The 22,359-nt window shown below is 46.0% G+C and overlaps 1 protein-coding gene across 1 annotated transcript in view; it reads right to left on the bottom strand.

Annotated features, from left to right (window-relative positions):
• Nucleotides 1-22,359, bottom strand: part of c6h18orf63 (chromosome 6 C18orf63 homolog) — a 46,571-nt gene that overhangs the window by 6,250 nt on the left and 17,962 nt on the right. Inside the window, exons 8-11 of the mRNA XM_029756168.1 lie at nt 22,244-22,350; nt 13,679-13,775; nt 8,868-8,953; nt 6,342-6,528 (exon numbers count right to left, since the gene is read on the bottom strand). Of these exons, the coding sequence (XP_029612028.1) occupies nt 6,342-6,528; nt 8,868-8,953; nt 13,679-13,775; nt 22,244-22,350 (477 nt within the window). The remainder of the gene's footprint in view (nt 1-6,341; nt 6,529-8,867; nt 8,954-13,678; nt 13,776-22,243; nt 22,351-22,359) is intronic.

Raw genomic sequence — 22,359 nt, 5'->3', positions numbered from 1 at the left:
GGGTGCCAGAGCAGCAAACAGTTTTGACTGGGCTGAGCGGGAACTGTGGTTCCACAGAGGTAGGGAGGCGAGCAAGCCAGAGGTGGATGAAGGCAGTGCCCTTCTTTGGGTGTAGGGACTGATCAGAGCCTGAAGGTATGGAGGTGCCGTTCCCCTCACCGCTCTGTAGGCAAGCACCATGGTCTTGTAGCAGATGCGAGCTTCAACTGGAAGCCAGTGGAGTGTGTGGAGGAGCGGGGTGACGTGAGAGAACTTGGGAAGGTTGAACACCAGACGGGCTGCGGCATTCTGGATGAGTTGTAGGAGTTTAATGGCACAGGCAGGGAGCACCGCCAACAGCGGGTTGCAGTAATCCAGACGGGAGATGACAAGTGCCTGGATTAGGACCTGCGCCGCTTCCTGTGTGAGGCAGGGTCGTACTCTGCAAATGTTGTAGAGCATGAAACTACAGGATCGGGTCACCGCCTTGATGTTAGCGGAGAACGACAGGGTGTTGTCCAGGGTCACGCCAAGGCTCTTAGCACTCTGGGAGGAGGACACAATGGAGTTGTCAACCGTGATGGCGAGATCATGGAACGGGCAGTCCTTCCCCGGGAAGAAGAGCAGCTCCGTCTTGCCGAGGTTCAGCTTGAGGTGGTGATCCGTCATCCACACTGATATGTCTGCCAGACATGCAGAGATGCGATTCGCCACCTGGTTATCAGAAGGGGGAAAGGAGAAGATGAATTGTGTGTCGTCTGCGTAGAAGATTAATTGTGTGTCGTCGCTATACACCAAGTGACTTGGTGTATAGCGAGAATAGGAGAGGGCCTAGAACTAAGCCCTGGGGGACACCAGTGGTGAGAAGACGGATTCTCGCCACGCCACCTGGTAGGAGCGACCTGTCAGGTAGGACGCAATCCAAGAGTGAGCCGCGCCGGAGATGCCCAACTCGGAGATGGTGGAGAGGAGGATCTGATGGCTCACAGTATCAAAGGCAGCAGACAGGTCTAAAAGGATGAGAGCAGAGGAGAGAAAGTTAGCTTTAGCAGTGCGGAGAGCCTCCGTGACACAAAGAAGAGCAGTCTCAGTTGAATGACCAGTCTTGAAACCTGACTGATTTGGATCAAGAAGGTCATTCTGAGAGAGATAGAAGAGAGCTGGCCAAGGACGGCACGCTCAAGAGCTTTGGAGAGAAAAGAAAGAAGGGATACTGGTCTAGTTGTTGACATCGGAGGGATTGAGTGTAGGTTTTTTGAGAAGGGGTGCAACTCTCACTCTCTTGAAGACGGAAGGGACGTAGCCAGCGGTCAAGGATGAGTTGATGAGCGAAGTGAGGTAAGGGAGAAGGTCTCTGGAAATGGTCTGGAGAAGAGAGGAGGGGATAGGGTCAAGCGGGCAGGTTGTTGGGCAGCCGGCCGTCACAAGTCGCAAGATTTCATCTGGAGAGAGAGGGGAGAAAGAGGTCAAAGCATAGGGTAGGGCAATGTGAGCAGGACCAGCGGTGTCGTTTGACTTAACAAACGAGGATCGGATGTCGTCAACATTCTTTTCAAAATGGTTGACAAAGTCATCCGCAGAGAGGGAGGAGAGGGGGGGGGGAGGATTCAGGAGGGAGAAGGTGGCAAAGAGCTTCCTAGGGTTAGAGGCAGATGCTTGGAATATAGAGTGGTAGAAAGTGGCTTTAGCAGCAGAAACAGAGGAAGAAAATGTGGAGAGGAGGGAGTGAAAAGATGCCAGGTCCGCAGGGAGGCTAGTTTTCCTCCATTTCCGCTCGGCTGCCCGGAGCCCTGTTCTGTGAGCTCGCAATGAGTCGTCAAGCCACGGAGCAGGAGGGGAGGACCGAGCCGGCCGGGAGGATAGGGGACATAGAGAGTCAAAGGATGCAGAAAGGGAGGACAGAAGGGTTGAGGAGGCAGAATCAGGAGATTGGGTGGAGAAGGATTGAGCAGAGGGAAGAGATGATAGGATGGAAGAGGAGAGAGTAGCAGGAGCGAGAGAGCGAAGGTTGCGATGGCGCAATACCATCTGAGTAGGGGCAGAGTGAGTAGTGTTGGAGGAGAGCGAGAGGGAAAAGGATACAAGGTAGTGGTCGGAAACTTGGAGGGGAGTTGCAGTGAGATTAGTAGAAGAACAGCATCTAGTAAAGATGAGGTCAAGCGTATTGCCTGCCTTGTGAGTAGGGGGGACGGTGAGAGGGTGAGGTCAAAAGAGGAGAGGAGTGGAAAGAAGAAGGCAGAGAGAAATGAGTCAAAGGTAGACGTAGGGAGGTTAAAGTCACCCAGAATTCTGAGGGGTGAGCCATCCTCAGGAAAATAACTTATCAAGGCGTCAAGCACATTGATGAACTCTCCAAGGGAACCTGGAGGGCGATAAATGATAAGGATGTTAAGCTTGAATGGGCTAGTGACTGTGACAGCATGGAATTCAAAGGAGGAGATAGACAGATGGGTCAGGGGAGAAATAGAGAAAGTCCACTTGGGAGAGATGAGGATTCCAGTGCCACCACCCCGCTGACCAGATGCTCTCGGGGTATGCGAGAACACGTGGGCAGACGAGGAGAGAGCAGTAGGAGTAGCAGTGTTTTCTGTGGTAATCCATGTTTCCGTCAGCGCCAAGAAGTCGAGGGACTGGAGGGTAGCATAGGCTGAGATGTACTCTGCCTTGTTTGCCGCAGACCGGCAGTTCCAGAGGCTGCCGGAGACCTGGAACTCCACGTGTGTCGTGCGCGCTGGGACCACCAGGTTAGAATGGCAGCGGCCATGCGGTGTGAAGCGTTTGTGTGGCCTGTGCAGAGAGGAGAGAACAGGGATAGACAGACACATAGTTGACAGGCTACAGGAGAGGCTACGCTAATGGAAAGGAGATTAGAATGAAAATTAACTAAACAACTGGGGAAGCGAGAGAGCAGGGCCTCCCTCACTAACCATTCACTGAAACACTCAAATATAACTTTTCCAACTTCCACTTTAGAAATTATAATTGAAGTAAACTACAGTGGTTCAATGTTTCCAGGAATAGGCTCAAACGTAGTTTATTCAGCTAGATAACTTGGTACAGTATTCTTCCGTGAAACCCACCCAGTGCACTGTATCCTATGACGCCGTAGCTAACTAGCATGCTAGCATCCAATAACACACGGTTAGCACCAATACTTGGTTACAACAAACTACCAATGGATCATTCGTGTCCGTGTCTAGTTCCTTTCACAACGCAGAAGTAATTAAACGTTGGCTAGCTAACACAAAGTCAGTCCTGCTAGCTACACAAGTGGACTACACAACTCGAAAGTTCAGAAAGTTAAGCTTACGTTGCAAAAATCTTATTGACTAAAAATGATACAGTACTGCTAGCTGGTAGAGTTGGCTAGCTAGCAGTGGCTGCGTTTACCTTTATCTTTTATCTTTGATACAGAGACAACTGTGTAGCTAGCTAACATTACACTAACCAAATTGTTCCGTTGTAATGTATTTCGTTTCTACAGTACTGCTATTTGGTCAAGTTGGCTAGCTAGCAACTTACCTTGGCTTCTTGCTGTCCTCGCATAACAGGTAGTCAGCCTGCCATGCAGGCTCCTCGTGGAGTGCAATGTAAGGCAGTTGGTTAGAGCGTTGGACTAGTAACTGGAAGGTTGCAAAAACGAAACCCCGAGGTAACAAGGTAAAAATCTGTTGTTCTGCCCCTGAACAAGGCAGTTAACCCCCGTTCCTAGGTCGTCATTGAAAATAAGAATGTGTTCATAATCTGACTTGCCTAGTTAAATAAAGTCGTAAACATTTTTAAATAATAATACAAAAATAAAAATTGGCAAATCGGTGGCCAAAAATACCGATTACCGATTGCTATGAAAACTTGAAACCGGCCCTAATTAATCGGCCATTCCGATTAATCAGTCGACCTCTAGTACATATACAGTTATTACTCCTGTAAAACTGAGTATTACTGTGAGTTCAAGTCCTACTTCATTAACTTCTTAATTAAACACTGTAAATACCCCCTTGGCACACACACTGGTTGAATCAACATTGTTTCCACATTATTTCAATGAAATTACATTGAACCAAAGTGTAAAAGACATTGAATTGACGTCTGTGGCCAGTGGGTAGGGTGTTTCAACAAGCTCACACATAATTTGTCAAACTTTAATAACAGCGTCCAGTTCCAGGTCCAGCACAAATAAAACTCTATTCACTTTCACAGCGAGAGCTTCCACCACCAACATCTGTGGGCAATAACAAACCAGGGTCGTATTCACTAGGCACCAAACAGACACAAAACGGACTGAAACAGGGAGGGACTAACCTGAAGTTGTTTTCATGGCTGTTTTCCATTGCAAAACCTTTTGCTACGGTGAGTACTAATGAATATGACCCAGGGAAGAGGATATGACCTAGCTGCTAGCAGAACGCTTTGCCATTGTTTCAACTTGAAAATTCAAGGATTTTCTCTGCCTTGTATTATTCACCCAGATTGTACTAATCAATCACCAGAAAGGGTGGGTGGACGGAGGAGGGAACTGGAGCCTTCTCTCTCTCTTTCTGCTCGTTTCTCACATCCTATTGGGAGGACCCAGACATTTATCATCACACCTCCTTTCTGACAGTTTGGGATAAAAAAAACTGTCAAACTTAAATTTGGATCTAGAGAAATGTAAGGCGTAAATCTTATTTTGTGAAGATAAATTCTACAGATAAAACTAAAGTGGGAAATATAAAAAATCTACTATTAAAATAAAATCTTTATCATGAATAGTGTCTTTTTTGTAAAACTTCTAAAACATAGAAATCTTGCATGTGTAATTTGAAATACAAGAGAAATATGAGCTGCACCAAGGCACAATATAGTACCAGTATGTGCGTCTATGTGTGCAAAATGACATACGTTGTATCAATGACAGTCTGTAGTCCTGTACCTGTGAGTGTGTCTGTGCGTACGAGTGTGTGTGCAGTGTGCACTAGTGATGCGCGGGTTGACTCATAACCTACAGTCCACGCGGATACCGCGGGCCGGACGGGTTTAGGGTAATTCAATATAGTGTGGATAAAGGGCGGGTGGGTTGAATAGAGAGAAAACAATACCTTACAAAATCCATAAATGTATCATTCTTGTGCAATTTATATTTGTATAAATGAGCCACTGTTCAGTTTTTTTGTGGCCCCACACCCATCAAAGTTACCCATCCCTGATGTATAGGCTAATAGAGTATTTTCTCTCTCATTATTTTAGGCTATCTGGCATTGGTGCACAAGCTTAAGCTTTAGGGCCTAACTGTATGCGTGCCAAATAGCCTACACACCAATCGCCAAATGGTTTTGGGAACGGGCAGAAAAAGTTCAGGTCAATCCACGGAGGCAAAAAGGGCAATGTTGGAGTTTAATTCAATAAGAAAAAAGCTGTGAAAGGAGAGTGAAAGTGAAGAGAAGGCCAGAAAAGTAATGTTGGGAAAGATTGGTTGAAGTGCTAAAAGAGGATGATAGCAATGCAGGCTATGTTATGTGTGATGATTGTGAGGCACTAAACAAATTCAACAGTCACAAGACTGTAGACTTCAAATAGGCCTATGGCACGTCAAGGGAATTGTAGCCTGCTGTTCAAACGGGTTAAATGGAAAGTGAAACCTGGACCTCTCACATAGCCTTAATATTAACTCCTGCAAAATTAACCACTTCTTGCAGTAAAATAATAACCTACACCAAATGTAGGCAACATTTTGACTTGGGAACAGGAGGAGAAATATGATTTCTTTCTTTCAGCATCTTGAGAGAATCAGGTAGATACCATCTGTAGAGGTACTATATTTATCAGCATCATAAAAGCTGATAGTATTTCAACCACATAAAATATGCATCCAAGCCAACCTGAAATCTTATCAGAAACATGTTGGATTGTTTTCACAGCTTTCTATTTCCTTACAACAGATCAAACTGATGTCATTTTTTGGGAGTTACTGCATTTTCTCCCGATCCCTAAAGATCTTTGCTCCATGAAAGAATTTGACAGAGAAAACTTTACCGATGTCAACTAGATTTAAGCATTCATTCTATCGATTCAAGACATTATTCTGGTGAGCAAGAGTTTATTTAGTCTTCTAGGGCAACATATAATGACAGAAGAGAAGCTGCATGGATCTAGTTGACAAACAAATAGCCTACCAAAATCTCCTGCACCCTGCCCAAATATCTTTCCGCAGTCTTTGACTGTAGCCTATAGAGCATTTTCTATATTAGCGGGTTAGGGTCGGGTGCGGGCCTCAGATTTTCACTTCATCACATATAGTCGGGCGGTTGTGGATTATTAGCAATTACGGGCATGTGCGGGTGAACAAACAGCTGACCCGCGCACCACTAGTGTTCACCCTGTACCTGTGCTGAGGCGATGCTGAGCAGGCTGGTGGTGTGGTAGCAGGGCTTGCTGGTCATGCGGGCTGGGAAGCCACAGACAGTCTGCAGGCTCTCCCTCAGGTGGGATAGGAAGGAGCTGAGCGCCCCCTGGAGGTCCACCCTGGGACAGCACTGCACCGGCTCAGTCCGGATACAGCTCAGAGGGTATCTTAGCAGACTAGTTAAAGGTCCAATGCATCTGTTTTTATCTCAGTATCAAATCATTTCTGGAAAACAATTAAGTACCCTACTGTGAATGTTTTCAATTAAAATGGTCAAAAATTAAACAAAAACAGCTTCTTAGGAAATAGCAATTTCTCAAGCAAGATTTTTGCTAGGACTGCCTGGGAGTAGTCTGAGTAGGGAGGGGAACCTTAAAATGAGCTGTTACTGGCAGAGGTTTGGAACTCTTTCTTATTGGTCTATTAACCGTTGACTGGTGATGTCACCAGGCAGGCCAAAACTTCCTCCCATCTAAACAGGCTGAAATGTCATGCAGTCTTTTCAAACAGCTCCTACACTAAAAGGGCATTATCAACATTTTCACAATTTCACAGTATTATTCAACCTTATAGTGTGGAAGTATATAAACTCAGTAAAAAAAATAAACGTCCTCTCACTGTCAACTGCGTTTATTTTCAGCAAACTCAACATGTGTAAATACTTGAATGAACATAACAAGATTCAACAACTGAGACATAAACTGAACAAGTTCCAAAGACACGTGACTAACAGAAATGGAATAATGTGTCCCTGAACAAAGGGGGGGTCAAAATCAAAAGTAACAGTCAGTATCTGGTGTAGCCACCAGCTGCATTAAGTACTGCAGTGCATCTCCTCCTCATGGACTGCACCAGATTTGGAAGTTCTTGCTGTGAGATGTTACCCCACTCTTCCACCAAGGCACCTGCAAGTTCCCGGAGATTTCTGGGGGGAATGGGCCTAGCCCTCACCCTCCGATCCAACAGGGCCCAGACGTGCTCAATGGGATTGAGATCCGGGCTCTTCGCTGGCTATAGCAGAACACTGACATTCCTGTCTTGCAGGAAATCACGCACAGAAAGAGCAGTATGGCTGGTGGCATTGTCATGCTGGAGGGTCATGCCAGGATGAGCCTGCAGAAAGGGTACCACATGATGGAGGTGGAGGTCTTCCCTGTAACGCACAGCGTTGAGATTGCCTGCAATGACAACAAGCTCAGTCCGATGATGCTGTGACACCCCGCCCCAGACCATGACGGACCCTCCACCTCCAAATCGATCCCGCTCCAGAGTACAGGCCTCGGTGTAACGCTAATTCCTTCGACGATAAACACGAATCCGACCATCACCCCTGGTGAGACAAAACCGTGACTCGTCAGTGAAGAGCACTTTTTGACAGTCCAGTCTGGTCCAGCGACGTTGTCCGCAGGTGTGATGTTCGGATGTACCGATCCTGTGCAGGTGTTGTTACACGTGGTCTGCCACTGCAAGGACGATCAGCTGTCCGTCCTGTCTCCCTGCAGCGCTGTCTTAGGCATCTCACAGTACGGACTTTGTAATTTATTGCCCTGGCCACATCTGCAGTCCTCATGCCTCCTTTGCAGCATGGCTAAGGCACGTTCACGCAGATGAGCAGGGACCCTGGGCATCTTTCTCTTGGTGTTTTTCAGAGTCAGTAGAAAAGCCTCTTTAGTGTCCTAAGTTTTCATAACTCTGACCTTAATTGCCTACCGCCTGCAAGCTTTTAGTGTCTTACTGACCGTTCCACAGGTGCATGTTCATTAATTGTTTATGGTTCATTGAACAAGCATGGGAAACAGTGTTTAAACCCTTTACAATGAAGATCTGTGAAGTTTTTAGGATTTTGACAAATTATCTTTGAAAGACAGGGTTCTGAAAAAGGGACGTTTCTTTTTTTGCTAAGTTTCTAAAACACAGGAAAATCTAGTTTGCCTGAACTGGGCCTTTAAAGAAACGTAACATGTTCACTGTCTGGATGGAACTCACTTTAAAGGACCCATCTGGAATTGGTACATCCATTTTTGGACTTTTAAATTAATGATGTATAGCCATTGATGTTTGAAAAATATAACTTAGAAATTCCTCACGAGTTTAGTTCAACTGTTGTACCCCATCAGAAGCCAAAATATAAGCTTGTTTTACTCCATTATTTGTAAACAATGTAATTGCCCCTTTAAGATGAATTGAAATGTCTGCCAAATTTGAATGAATTTAAAAAGTGAACACTGGCTTGAAGAACACCATATGTGAACCATTTTACACTGTTTGTTTTGATATTTTCTCTCTCCAGATTTCGATTATTGTTTCATTTTACAGCCTATCAAGGTACAAATGCTGGTTACAAGTTACAAGAAAACACTAACTGTGCCTTATCACAATAATAGTTGCATGAGTAGACATAAACGCGACAGTTTTGAGTCAGTGTAACAACATAACAGTCAACAGGTGGGCCAAAGGCAGATGCCTCAGATGGGCCCCAATCCATACCACAGGCTTCAAAGGATACGTGAACAGCCTTTCTCCAACCAGTTTGAAGTATACGTTGCAATAAATCACTTCTTCCTCATCAATTTGGGGGAGTTGGTAGCCATACTGAAAAATAAGAAAAAAAACAGGAAGAAGTAGTAAGGACAAATACGTTAACTGTGTGTGAGTGTGTATTGTGTGTGTGTGTATAAGCTAGCAGTGTCAAACAAAGGGTGTGAGTAGAAGAGACAGCAAGGGAGATTATATGTCTGTGACCCGTCTCTGGATGTTAAGCACTCACCCAGATGTGACGACAGACCAACACCAACACTAACGTGTCGAGCATTACTATCAGCCAGCTGTCCCGTCCACTTGTTCTATCCACTGGCCCAACACCACAGGCCAGTGAGAGCTCTTGTTCAAGGCTGAGATACAATAGTCATACAGCACTATAATATACTTAATTAATAACACATGTTGGGGAGAGGGCTTTGGCAATGCATGTTTATCATTGGGCATTTTAGGAGCAACAGGACCTTAATTAACAACATGATGGTAGAGTAAACTGTTAGGCAGCGTGGGTGTGAAATCTGATGGCTTGTTTCCAGCCAACGTAAGTGGGTCATACCGTCATTCTGAAGGGCCAAGTCCACACACAAACACGCACACACACTGTCACATGCATACAGGCACACTCAAGCACACACACTGCGCCGGGCCAAGTCCATGTTCAGTTGCTGACAGATGTTGACAGACAGGATGTGAGCAATGGGATGTCATTCACCACCGTCGAGTTTGGTCCTGTGGTTGTAGTTAGAACAAGAGTTCCCTGGAGTAGTCCATGTGTGTGTGTGTGTGTGTGTGTGTGTGTGTTGTGTGACGCCAATGTGAGTTTGCATTACTGATGACATAACAGAAATCAGTTAATGCCAAATAACTTGACATGGTTGTGACACTACATATCATTTAGGTAAGCTAGCAAGCAGGCGTTATGCCTAGCCAATTACAGTACCGTAAATTCCGGACTATAAGCCGCAACTTTTTTCCCACGCTTTGAACCCCGCGGCTTAAACAATGATGCGGCTAATATATGGATTTTTCCCGCTTTCAATTTTTTTTTCTCCAAAAAACACATTCTGTGACGTGCTCAGTTTTTTGGCGGCATGAAGCTTTCATTACACCAATGAAATTGCCGAACGGGTTGTCAAACAACTTTTTGGTTTACTGTTTAAATTAAATCGAGCGCTCTCAAACTTCCCATCATTCTGATTACGGTAGTCATTTTGTCACCCTCATCATGGCAAAGACACGGAGAAATGCATATGATGCAGCTTTCAAGTTGAAGGCGATTGATCTGGCTGTTGGAAAAGGAAATAAAGCTGCTGCATGGGAGCTTGGTCATAATGAGTCGATGATAAGACGTTGGAAACAGCAGCGTGAGGAATTGACTCAGTGCAAAATAAAGCTTACTGATAAAAATACATTACAACGGAACGATTTGAGTAGTGTAGTGTTAGCTAGCTACATAGTTGTCTTTGTCATAGTTTGATAATTGTGTAGTTTAGAGTAATTATCGAGGTTAGCTAGCCAGCTATTTTCGTCCCCCGCGACGCCATTTTTCCAAACCTAGCCAACTATTACCGACGAGCAGCATTGTAGAAACTAAATACATTACAAAGGAACGTCTTGATTAGTGTTATGTTAGCTAGCTACATAGTTGCCTTTTTATCATGATAAGGTGTAGTACTGAAACTATCGAGGTTACCTAGCCAGCTACACTTTCAAACAAAGTCAACAACGCAGCCACTGCTAGCTAGCCTACTTCACCAGCCAGCAGTACTGTATCATTTTAGTCTTTTTAGTCAATAAGATTTTTGCAACGTAAGCTTAACTTTCGGAACATTCGAGACGTGTAGTCCACTTGTCATTCCAATCTCCTTTGCATTAGCGTAGCCTCTTCTGTAGCCTGTCAACTTCTGTAGCCTGTCTGTCTATCCCTGTTCTCTCCCCTCTGCACAGGCCATACAAACGCTTCACACCGCGTGGCCGCTGCCACTCTAACCTGGTGGTCCCAGCGCGCACGACCCACGTGGAGTTCCAGGTCTCCGGCAGCCTCTGGAACTGCCGATCTGCGGCCAACAAGGCAGAGTTCATCTTAGCCTATGCTACCCTCCAGTCCCTCGACTTCTTGGCGCTGACGGAAACATGGATTACCACAGATAACACTGCTACTCCTACTGCTCTCTCCTCGTCTGCCCACGTGTTGTCGAGAGAGCATCTGGCCAGCGGGGTGGTGGCACTGGAATCCTCATCTCTCCCAAGTGGACATTCTCTCTTCCTCCCCTGACCCATCTGTCTATCGCCTCCTTTGAATTCCATGCTGTCACAGTTACCAGCCCATTCAAGCTTAACATCCTTATCATTTATCGCCCTCCAGGTTCCCTTGGAGAGTTCATCAATGAGCTTGATGCCTTGATAAGTTCCTTTCCTGAGGATGGCTCACCCCTCACAGTTCTGGGTGACTTTAACCTCCTCACGTCTACCTTTGACTCATTCCTCTCTGCCTCCTTCTTTCCACTCCTCTCCTCTTTTGACCTCACCCTCTCACCTTCCCCCCCTACTCACAAGGCAGGCAATACGCTTGAAAATAAAGGAAAAACCGCACACTCTAAGAGCTCAGATGCAAAAATTTAATAACCAACGTTTCGACAGCGAAGCTGTCTTCATCAGGGTATCATCACAAACACTGCGAGATGAGTCATTTATATAGTGTCAAGAGACACACAGGTGTTTGTAATCATGGCCAAGTATGGCCTAATATCATTGGTTAACTCAAATATTTAAAAAAATGGTATACAAAGAACATACAAAAAGACAAATAAATGGATAACATACGATCATAGCGTTTGTAGTCTAAAATGTATCTTCTCTGTGTCACGGAGGCTCTCCGCACTGCTAAAGCTAACTCTCTCTCCTCTGCTCTCATCCTTCTAGACCCATCTGCTGCCTTTGACACTGTGAACTATCAGATCCTCCTCTCCACCCTCTCCGAGTTGGGAATCTCCGGCGCGGCCCACGCTTGGATTGCGTCCTACCTGACAGGTCGCTCCTACCAGGTGGTGTGGCGAGAATCTGTCTCCGCACCACGTGCTCTCACCACTGGTGTCCCCCAGGGCTCTGTTCTAGGCCCTCTCCTATTCTCGCTATACACTTGGCTCTGTCATATCCTCACGTGGCCTCTCCTATCATTGCTATGCAGACGACACACAATTAATCTTCTCCTTTCCCCCTTCTGATAACCAGGTGGCGAATCGCATCTCTGCATGTCTAGCAGACATATCAGTGTGGATGACGGATCACCACCTCAAGCTGAACCTCGGCAAGACGGAGCTGCTCTTCCTCCCGGGGAAGGACGGCCCGTTCCATGATCTCACCATCACGGTTGACAACTCCATTGTGTCCTCCTCCCAGAGTGCTAAGAACCTTGGCGTGACTCTGGACAACACCCTGTCGTTCTCCACTAACATCAAGGCGGTGACCCGATCCTGTAGGTTCATGCTCTACAACATTCGCAGAGTACGACCCTGCCTCACACAGGAAGCGGCGCAGGTCCTAATCTAGGCACTTGTCATCTCCCGTCTGGATTACTGCAACTCGCTGTTGGCTGGGCTCCCTGCCTGTGCCATTAAACTCCTACAACTCATCCAGAATGCCGCAGCCCGTCTGGTGTTCAACCTTCCCAAGTTCTCTCACGTCACCCCGCTCCTCCGCTCTCTCCACTGGCTTCCAGTTGAAGCTCGCATCCGCTACAAGACCATGGTGCTTGCCTACGGAGCTGTGAGGGGAACGGCACCTCCGTACCTTCAGGCTCTGATCAGGCCCTACACCCAAACAAGGGCACTGCGTTCATCCACCTCTGGCCTGCTGGCCCCCCTACCTCTGAGGAAGCACAGTTCCCGCTCAGCCCAGTCAAAACTGTTCGCTGCTCTGGCACCCCTATGGTGGAACAAGCTCCCTCACGACGCCAGGACAGCGGAGTCAATCACCACCTTCCGGAGACACCTGAAACCCCACCTCTTTAAGGAATACCTGGGATAGGATTAAGTAATCCTTCTAACCCCCCCACCCCCAAAAAAAGATAGATGTACTATTGTAAAGTGGTTGTTCCACTGGATATCATAAGGTGAATGCACCAATTTGTAAGTCGCTCTGGATAAGAGCGTCTGCTAAATGACTTAAATGTAAATGTAAAAAAAAAAAAATGTTACAAGCCGTTTTTCGTTAAAGCCTATTTATTTTTGTTGCAAGCCGTGTTTCGTTAAAGCCTATTTCTTTTTGTTACAAGCCGTGTTTCGTTAAAGCCTGTGTAAAGTTAATTTGTTTCAATGTACCGGTAGGCACCTGCGGCTTATAGACATGTGCGGCTTATTTATGTTCAAAATAAAATAAAACTAATAATTCAGTGGGTGCGGCTTATATTCAGGTGCGCTTAATAGTCCGGAAATTACGGTAGGTAACCTATTAGTGAATAAGTCTGATTTTACAGTGACACATGGTTCACTAAACTGAGCTTGACCCAACCTGGAATCATAACCTTTAACTAGGGCCCAGAGCTTTTCCTAGTCAGGTAACGTGGTTAGGAAAAACTCGTAGTTATGACATATGAGATGTCTCTTTCATGGCAGCTTTGTGCAGCCCTTATGAAGAGTAGTTCATGTGAAGTGTAACTTACCTAGCCTGGTCTCAGATCGGTTTGTGCTGTCTTGCCAACTCCTATGGCCATTGTCATGACAGTGATTATAGGAGTTGGCAAGACAGCACAAACAGATGTGGGACCAGGCTGTAACCTACCAAACTGCTCCAGTGATTCTGGATGTCAGCGTAGCACTGGAAGGGGCTCTCGGTGGGCATCCGGTGACTGATGCTGACGATCTGACCCCTTTTCATGCTACACACAACACAGACGGAAGCTATATATCAAGTGTACCTATAACATATCAGTAAAGACATACAAGATTGACAGGTTGTACAGATGTCGGACCTTCATTTGGATCTTAATTTGTCAAATCTGAGCCAGTTTTGCTACAGCAGGAAAATAATCCCGCAGCAACAGGAAACGTGAATTATTATTTGATTATAATTAATGGACATATTTGTAGGGTTTGATATATTTATCTTAAGGGAAAATCAAGTCTGAAAATTACACACTTCAGAAGCCTTTTTAAACCTCAAATTAAGAACCTAAACCTATACCTATATTCTATTTTGATCAGTTTTGGGCTCAATTCCATTTCAATTCAGTAAATTCAGGAGGTAAACTGAAATTACAAAATGTATGTTCACTTCCTGAATTGACTGAATTTAAATTCAATTGAGCCCAACCCTGATTTTGATGTTCTTACGTTTTGTTATTCTCTGCTCATACATAAGTATTCAAGTTCCATGACATATCAACAGTTCAATCCAACCTGTCATCGCAATGTTTTTTTTCTCCATTTATGACATTCCAGCCATTACAATGAGCCTGTACTCCTATAGCTCCTCCCACCATCCTCCATTGGTTTACACAGTGTCTTTGTTTTCAAACTCCTGCCTGTGTGCACGTAGCTGTGTACAAACCCCTGCCCGTGTGCTCGTAACACTTGTTATTATGAATACAGAAATAATCTGCATGGTGCTTGCAACGCTAGGGTTGTGGGTTCGATTCCCACAGGGGACCAGTATGAAAAAAGTACGAAAATGTACAGTGCCTTCGGAAAGTATTCAGACCCCTTGACTTTTTCCACATTTTGTTACGTTACAGCCTTATGAAAGAATCCTCAGCAATCTATACACAATAGCCCATAATGACAAAGTGAAAACAGGTTTTTAGACATTTTAGCAAATGTATTAAAAATACAAAACAGAAATACCTTATTTAAATGCGTATTCAGACCCTTTGTTATCAGACTCAAAATTGAGCTCAGGTGCATCCTGTTTCCATTGATCATCCTTGAGATGTTTCTACAACTTGACTGGAGTCTACCTGTGGTAAATTCAATTGATTTGACATGATTTGGAAAGGCACACACACCTGTCTATATACAGTCCCAACAGTTGCAGGGATTTAAACTGGTAAAGGCCCAAAAAGGTGACACTTATTCCCCTGCCCTGAAACATGCACAAAATCTCTGCTAGTGGGAAATGCAGGTTTTAACTAATTAAATAGCATAGAATATACGAGCTACATGATCAGTCTCTATGTGTAAAATAAAACATTTAAAGAAAGCAATCCAATCTTATTTGTTGCCTAGACTTTACTGCAAATGACACTCAAGTCTTGAGAAAAAAACAGTACACTAATATTGCAGTTAGCCATGACAGCCTTTATAATAGAACGCTTGTGACCACACACATCTAAATATTGCACTTGGGAAAAAAACATCTTAAAGTAGAAATAGAATGAAACAAATAGGCATTCAATTTTTGCTCTATTATAGTGGCTATAGTAGACATTGATCAGGTGCACAAGGCTACATGTGTGCAAAAGTAAAAAATTAAATAATCCCCCCTCACTCACACACAAGTGTTACTGTCAAGTTCAACACAATAAAAGCAATATCTTTGGACTACATTGCACATTATTACATTGTACACTTTCTGCCTGTGGACATCTGTTCTACAATGTGCCAGATACCCTTTGTTGACATAATTGATCTCTTTCAGGCAGAGAGTACACCTGGCATACCCCTTTTATCCACTGTATTGAAAAAGTGAGAAAGAGGGAAAGTGTGTGGTGTTCCTTTCACCTCTGTCATGACGTGGCCCTTTCAAGGTATAGATCGCAGCATCCCCCTCCTTCTCTCTCTCTCTCCCCTACACCCAGGTTCTGTTATCTCAGGTCATAAATTCCTGGAGGAGACTCTCTCCCCCTGGCCATGCAGAAAGAGAGACACATAGAGAGAACAAAGGATTTCACATGGCGAACTCCTAAATCCCCAAAATGGGAATTTGATACAAAATGTCCACATTTTGAGAGGTGGCAATGGTCTGTGGACACTTAAAGGACGAGTATGACGAGTGTGTTTCATTTGGTGACCTCAGAGAGGACAGGAAACACATAACAACAGTATATCTCTGAATATGTACATTTCTTAATTATGGGGTTTGTATATAACTCTTGTATAAAATGAATGAGTAAAGATGCAACTATTTGTGAAATATTTGTAAGGTGATGTTAAACCTTTAATGACAAGAGAATTGTATTCCCTTTAAAGTTTAACTAAGTCACTGGCCCGCCCCCATGAGCACAGACATGATCTGGCGTCATAGACCCACCTTTTCTATTGTTACGAATAAAACCCCCTCCTGAGGAAATCCTCTTCAGACCACGCGTACCTCGATGGACACAGAGGGGGCACAGGTTGAGTTTAGACCACAAAAACCTCAGTTTAAGCTCAGGTTGCAATGGTTGTTGAATTCCTAACCATACCACGTGGAGCATTGGCTTCACGGCGGGAAATGGTTAAACTCTCTGAGACTATCGATCCCGACAGAATAAGAGCAAATCTTAGATACTAATTACTAGTCTGTAGCTAGAAATTATGTCAACCTGGGATGCGAAGACCGACAACTGCCGAAACATCTATTCTATGAGAACATTTCTGAATGGTACTCTGAAGACTTTGATCTTCAGGGAAGCAGAGAGAGACGATGATGAACTTACTCTCCAACAGAAGAACTGACAATTCCAACAGAGATCACGACGACACACTGGGAGTAAATATATATTGATTGCAATTATTCCCGAATGAGTGAGCGTTCATGTGCAAAGGATTAGCATTTCAATTAATAGAATTATCAACTCTGTAGTGACTCCTGTTGTCTTTCCCGCCCTTCTCAGTCCACACCCACTTCCCTTTGTCCACCAAGCCGTCATATCGGCTTAGCCCACTAGGGAACCTCCCCTATCATTTCCTTGTAACCATATCTACTGTTTGTTTGTTTATGCATTTCTGTGATTATTTAGTTAGTTAGTAAATAAATGATTAAGACAATTGGTGTATGGATTATTCATATTAAAGGCTGGGTTCGTGCAGATACCCAACAATTTACGACGTTTGGAATGAGACTAACGTGAGGTAAAGAATAATGAATTAAGTAGAAGACTAATTGATCAGATATTAAAATATCTGAAGAGTTAAATTAGGAAAATTATAACTTTGTAATCTGAAGATTTTCCTTGGTGCCCCGGCTTCCTAGTTAATTACATTTACATGATTAGTTTAATCACGTAATAATAATTACAGAGAATTGATTTCATAAAATAACCGTCTTCACTTTAATGATGCCAAAGACACGACACCTCTATAGTGGCATCCAGCATAAGCCAAGCCCAGCTCCAGCTACACTTGATCCCTGAATCCACTTGTTTCACAAGCAACGCCTCATTTTCACCTAATTCACTCATTCTGAAAATTAACCACACACTGTCAAGGGAAAACATTAGTTCACAGATAGTAGTTAGTTCATTTGCTAGTTAACATTTCACACAGATTGCCAGAGTCCAGTAAGCAACTAATGCGTTATAACTTGAGGAACGGCAAGGAGTCGTATACCGGTTAATACTATAGCCAATTGGTTAGGTTACTAACGTTAGCTCATCTGATGTTGTAACGTTAGCTAGCTGTCAGACTTTATTAGCCAGCTAATTTTCACACCAAAAACTCAACTATTTGATCAGTTAAGTTGGCTAATTTTGCTCAACATTTCTCTGGCTAGCTAACGCAGAATTCGATCCAGCTAGCAAGATACTTAACAATGCTAACGATACTTGTTCCACCACACTTTCTCCATCACCTCAAACTTTCCAAATGCCAGTTGTTTTTCAGTTACAGTTCATGAAGTACGCTTCATCACCTTCTCACCCCCGTCTCCGTGGTCAGGCTTCTCACCTACCTCTTTGTTATCGTTCAGGGGATGCACTTCTGTAACTTGCAAACTGCCTTACAATTCTCTGCTGTCTTTCCAGAGAGCTCACTGATGCTGCAAATTGGTTGTCTCTTCAGTCGCATGCTGCATTATGCTGAGCCTTGGATACAGCCAGTATTGCTCCAAACGCGCATCACTCGTTCGCTTACAGCCAGTAGTGATCCAAAGCCCCCCCCTTCCCCCGCACAAACTTTTGTCATCGGATCAACACGAATCACGTAGGTCACCTATTTTGGATTCAAAACAGCGAATTTCACCGAAAGGTGACTAGTTTTCAACCCTGCACAGTTGACAGTGCATGTCAGAGCAACAACCAAGCCATAAGGTCGAAAGAATTGTCCGTAGAGCTCCGCGACAGGATTCTGTCAAGTCATTTCTGCAGCATTGAAGGTCCCCAAGAACACAGTGGTTGAAGGTCCCCAAGAACACAATGGCCTTCATCATTCTTAAATGGAAGAAGTCTGGAACCACCAAGACTCTTCCTAGAGTTGCCGCCCGGCCAAACTGAGCAATAGGGGGAGAAGGGCCTTGGTCAGGGAGGTGACCAAGAACCTGATGGTCACTCTGATAGAGCTCTGGAGTTCCTCTGTGGAGATGGGAGAACATTCCAGAAGGACAACCATCTCTGCAGCACTCCACCAATCAGGCCTTTTGTCACGACTGTGCGGAGAGACGGACCAAAGCGCAGCGTGATCTGGGTTCCACATATTTTATTTCAAGTGAAACGCACAAAACAACAAAGAATAGACGATATGTGAAGCTCAAGCAGTGCTCATAGGCAACTACCCAGAAACAAGATCCCACAAACACAGGTGGGAAAAATAACTACTTAAATATGATCCCCAATTAGAGACAATGATACCAGCTGCCTCTAATTGGGAATCATACAAAAACCCCAACATAGAAAAAGAAACTAGAACACAACATAGACATAGATATCTTAGATCACCCCCTAGTCAAGCCCTGACCTACTACACCATAGAGAAACAATGGCTCTCTATTGTCAGGGCGTGACAGTACCCCCCCAAAGGTGCGGACTCCGGCCGCAAAACCTGAAACCAAATGGGGAGGGTAGGGGGGGTGATTAGTGTCGGTGGCGGCTCCGGTGTGGGGCGAAGTACCCACTCAGCTCGCGGATCCGCCAGCATCGGTGGCGGCTCTGGTGCGGGACGAAGAACCCGCTCATCCCGCGGATCCACCAGCATCGGGGGCGGCTCTGGTGTTGGACGAAGAACCTGCTCAGCTCGCGGATCCACCAGCTTTGGTGGCGGTTCTGGTGTGGGCCGCCGAACAATCCGCTCATCCCACGGATCCAGCCATGGACCCGAGCTGACCACTGTGCCTGGACTGGATCTCGGTGTCAAGGAAGGCTCCTGCCATGGAGCGGGACTGGACACCAGCCCTGGCCTGGACATCGGTGCCGATGAAGGCTCCGGCCTTGGAGCTGGACTGGAAACTGTGCCTGGACTGGGCACCGGCGCAGAGGGAGGCTTCTGCCATGGAGCTGGACTGGACGCCGTGTTTAGAAGCTCCGGACCGTTGACCCTCGCTGAAGGTTCCGGGATGTGGACCGTCTCAGAAGGTTCCGGGCTGTGGACCGTCTCAGAAGGTTCCGGACTGTGGACCGTCTCAGGAGGTTCCGGACTGTGGACCGTCTCAGGAGGTTCCGGACTGTGGACCGTCTCAGGAGGTCCTGGACTGTGGACCGTCGTTGGAGGTTCCGGGCTGTGAAACGTCGCCGGAAGCTCTGGACTGGAAACAGTCGCCGGAAGCTCTGGACTGGAAACAGTCGCCGGAAGCTCTGGACTGGAAACAGTCGCCGGAAGCTCTGGACTGGAAACAGTCGCCGGAAGCTCTGGACTGGAAAGCTCTGGACTGGAAACAGTCGCCGGAAGCTCTGGACTGGAAACAGTCACCGGAAGCTCTGGACTGGGGACCGTCTCCGGAAGCTCTGGCCTGGGGACCGTCTCCGGAAGCTCTGGACTGGGAACTGTCACCGGAAGCTCTGGACTGGAAACAGTCGCCGGAAGCTCTGGACTGGAAAGCTCTGGACTGGAAACAGTCGCCGGAAGCTCTGGACTGGAAACAGTCACCGGAAGCTCTGGACTGGGGACCGTCTCCGGAAGCTCTGGACTGGGGACCGTCTCCGGAAGCTCTGGACTGGGAACTGTCACCGGAAGCTCTGGACTGGGAACTGTCACCGGAAGCTCTTGACTGGTAACCATCGCCGGAAGCTCTGGACTGGTAACCGTCGCCGGAAGCTCTGGACTGGTAACTGTCTCCGGAAGCTCTGGACTGTGAAGGCGCACTGGAGGCCTGATGCGTGGGGCCGGCACATGACGTACCGGATTGGGGAGTCGCACTGGAGGCCTGGTGCGTGGAGCTGGCACAGGACGTACTGGGCTGTGGAGACGTACTGGAAACCTAGTGCGTATAGCCGGCATCAATGGTACTGGTTCGATGACACACCTCGCACGGCAAGTGCGAGGAGCTGGCACAGAACGTCCTGGGCTGTGAAGGCGCACTGGAGACCTGGTGCATAGAACCGGCACAAATTGTACCGGAACGGTGACACACACTTCAGGGCGAGTGCGTGGAGGAGACACAGGACGTACCAGACTGGGGAGGCGCACTGGAGGCCAGATGCGTGAAACCGGTGCAGATGACACTGGACTGGTGTCACGTTCCTCAGCACGCCCACGCTGCAGCACTCTCATCGCCACCACCTTTCTCCGGGAATCTTTCATCGAGTTCCTCCTTCGACTCCCTGACGGTCTCTGGCTCATTCCTCGGCTCCGCCGACCAACCCGTGTGCCCCCCCCCCAAAAAAATTGGTCTGTCTTTGTGGCCGCGAACCCCGGCGTCGTCGCTGTCCTCCCTTTTCTCCTTGCATCTGCTTCCACGGAAGGCTTTCGTGTCCTGACATGATCTCCTCCCAAGTCCAGGATATTTTCTCCTCGATCTGCTTGTAAGTCAAGGATGCCATCTCCTCCTGGGCACGCTGCTTGGTCCTGTTGTGGTGGGATCTTCCGTCACGACCGTGTGGAGAGACAGACCAAAGCGCAGCGTGATCTGGGTTCCACATATTTTATTTCAAGTGAAATGCACAAAACAAAACAACAAAGAATAGACGATATGTGAAGCTCAAGCAGTGCTCATAGGCAACTACCCAGAAACAAGATCCCACAAACACAGGTGGAAAAAATTACTTCTTAAATATGTTCCCCAATTAGAGACGATACCAGCTGCCTCTAATTGGGAATCATACAAAAAACACAACATAGAAAAAGAAACTAGAACACAACATAGACATAGATATACTAGATCATCATGCCCTAGTCACGCCCTGACCTACTACACCATAGAGAAACAATGGCTCTCTATGGTCAGGGCGTGACACCTTTATGGTAGAGTGGCCAGACGGAAGCCAGTCCTCAGTCAAAGGCACAAAACAGCCCGCTTTGAGTTTGCCAAAAGGCATCTAAAGACTCTCAGACCATGAGAAACAAGATTCTCTAGTCTGATGAAACCAAGATTGAACTCTTTGGCCTGAAGGCCAAGAGTCACATCTGGAGGAAACCTGGCACCATCCCTACGGTGAAGCATGGTGGTGATAGCATCATGCTGTGGGGATGTTTTTCCATCGGCAGGGACTGGGAGGCTAGTCAGGATCGAGGCAAAGATGAACGGAGCAAAGTACAGAGAGATCCTTGATGAAAACCTGCTTCAGAGCGCTCAGGACCTCAGACTGGGGCAAAGGTTCATCTTCCAACAAGACAACGACACTAAGCACACAGGCAAGACAACGCAGGAGTGGCTTTGGGACAAGTCTCTGAATGTCCTTGAGTGGCCCAGCCAGAGCCCGGACTTGAACCCGATCAAACATCTCTGGAGAGACCTGAAAATACCTGTGCAGCAACACTCCCCATCTAACCTGACAGAGCTTTAGAGGATCTGCAGAGAAGAATTGGAGAAACTCCCCAAATACAGGCGTGCCAAGCTTGTAGCATCATACCCAAGAAGACTCGAGGTTGTAATCGTTACCAAAGGCGCTTCAACAAAGTGCTGAGCAAAGGGTCTGAATATTTATGTAAATGTAATATTTCAGTTTTAAATGTTTTATACATTTGCAAAAATGTATAAAAAACTGTTTTTGCTTTGTCATTATGGGGTATTGTGTGTAGATTGATGAGGGAATTTATTTTAATCAATTTTAGAATAAGGCTGTAACCTAACAAAAACGTGAAAAAGTCAAGGGGTCTGAATACTTTCCAAAGGCACTGTCTAGCTACAGTATATTTTCAGATATTATAAGTTTCTCTCTATAAGCACTCTCTACTGTAAGTCGCTGTGTATAAAAGTGTCTACTAAAATGTGATTACGTGACTGATGTGAAATTGCTGAGTCTACCTTTAAAAGGAAAATAAAACGTGTCAAAGTGCTGACCTTGGCAGAATATAACACCAGTTGCTGGACATGGAGGTCTGGATAACAGCATCTGGCTGGCTATGGAAGTTCCTCAGGACCATGGGAGGGATGTCAAAGTCCGCCAACTAAAAGTC

Source organism: Salmo trutta, chromosome 6, assembly GCF_901001165.1.
Source record: "Salmo trutta chromosome 6, fSalTru1.1, whole genome shotgun sequence".
NCBI classification, from domain to species: Eukaryota; Metazoa; Chordata; class Actinopteri; order Salmoniformes; family Salmonidae; genus Salmo; species Salmo trutta.
The sequence above is the reverse complement of the archived record's forward strand: the minus strand, read 5'-3'. Positions and strand labels throughout refer to the sequence as shown.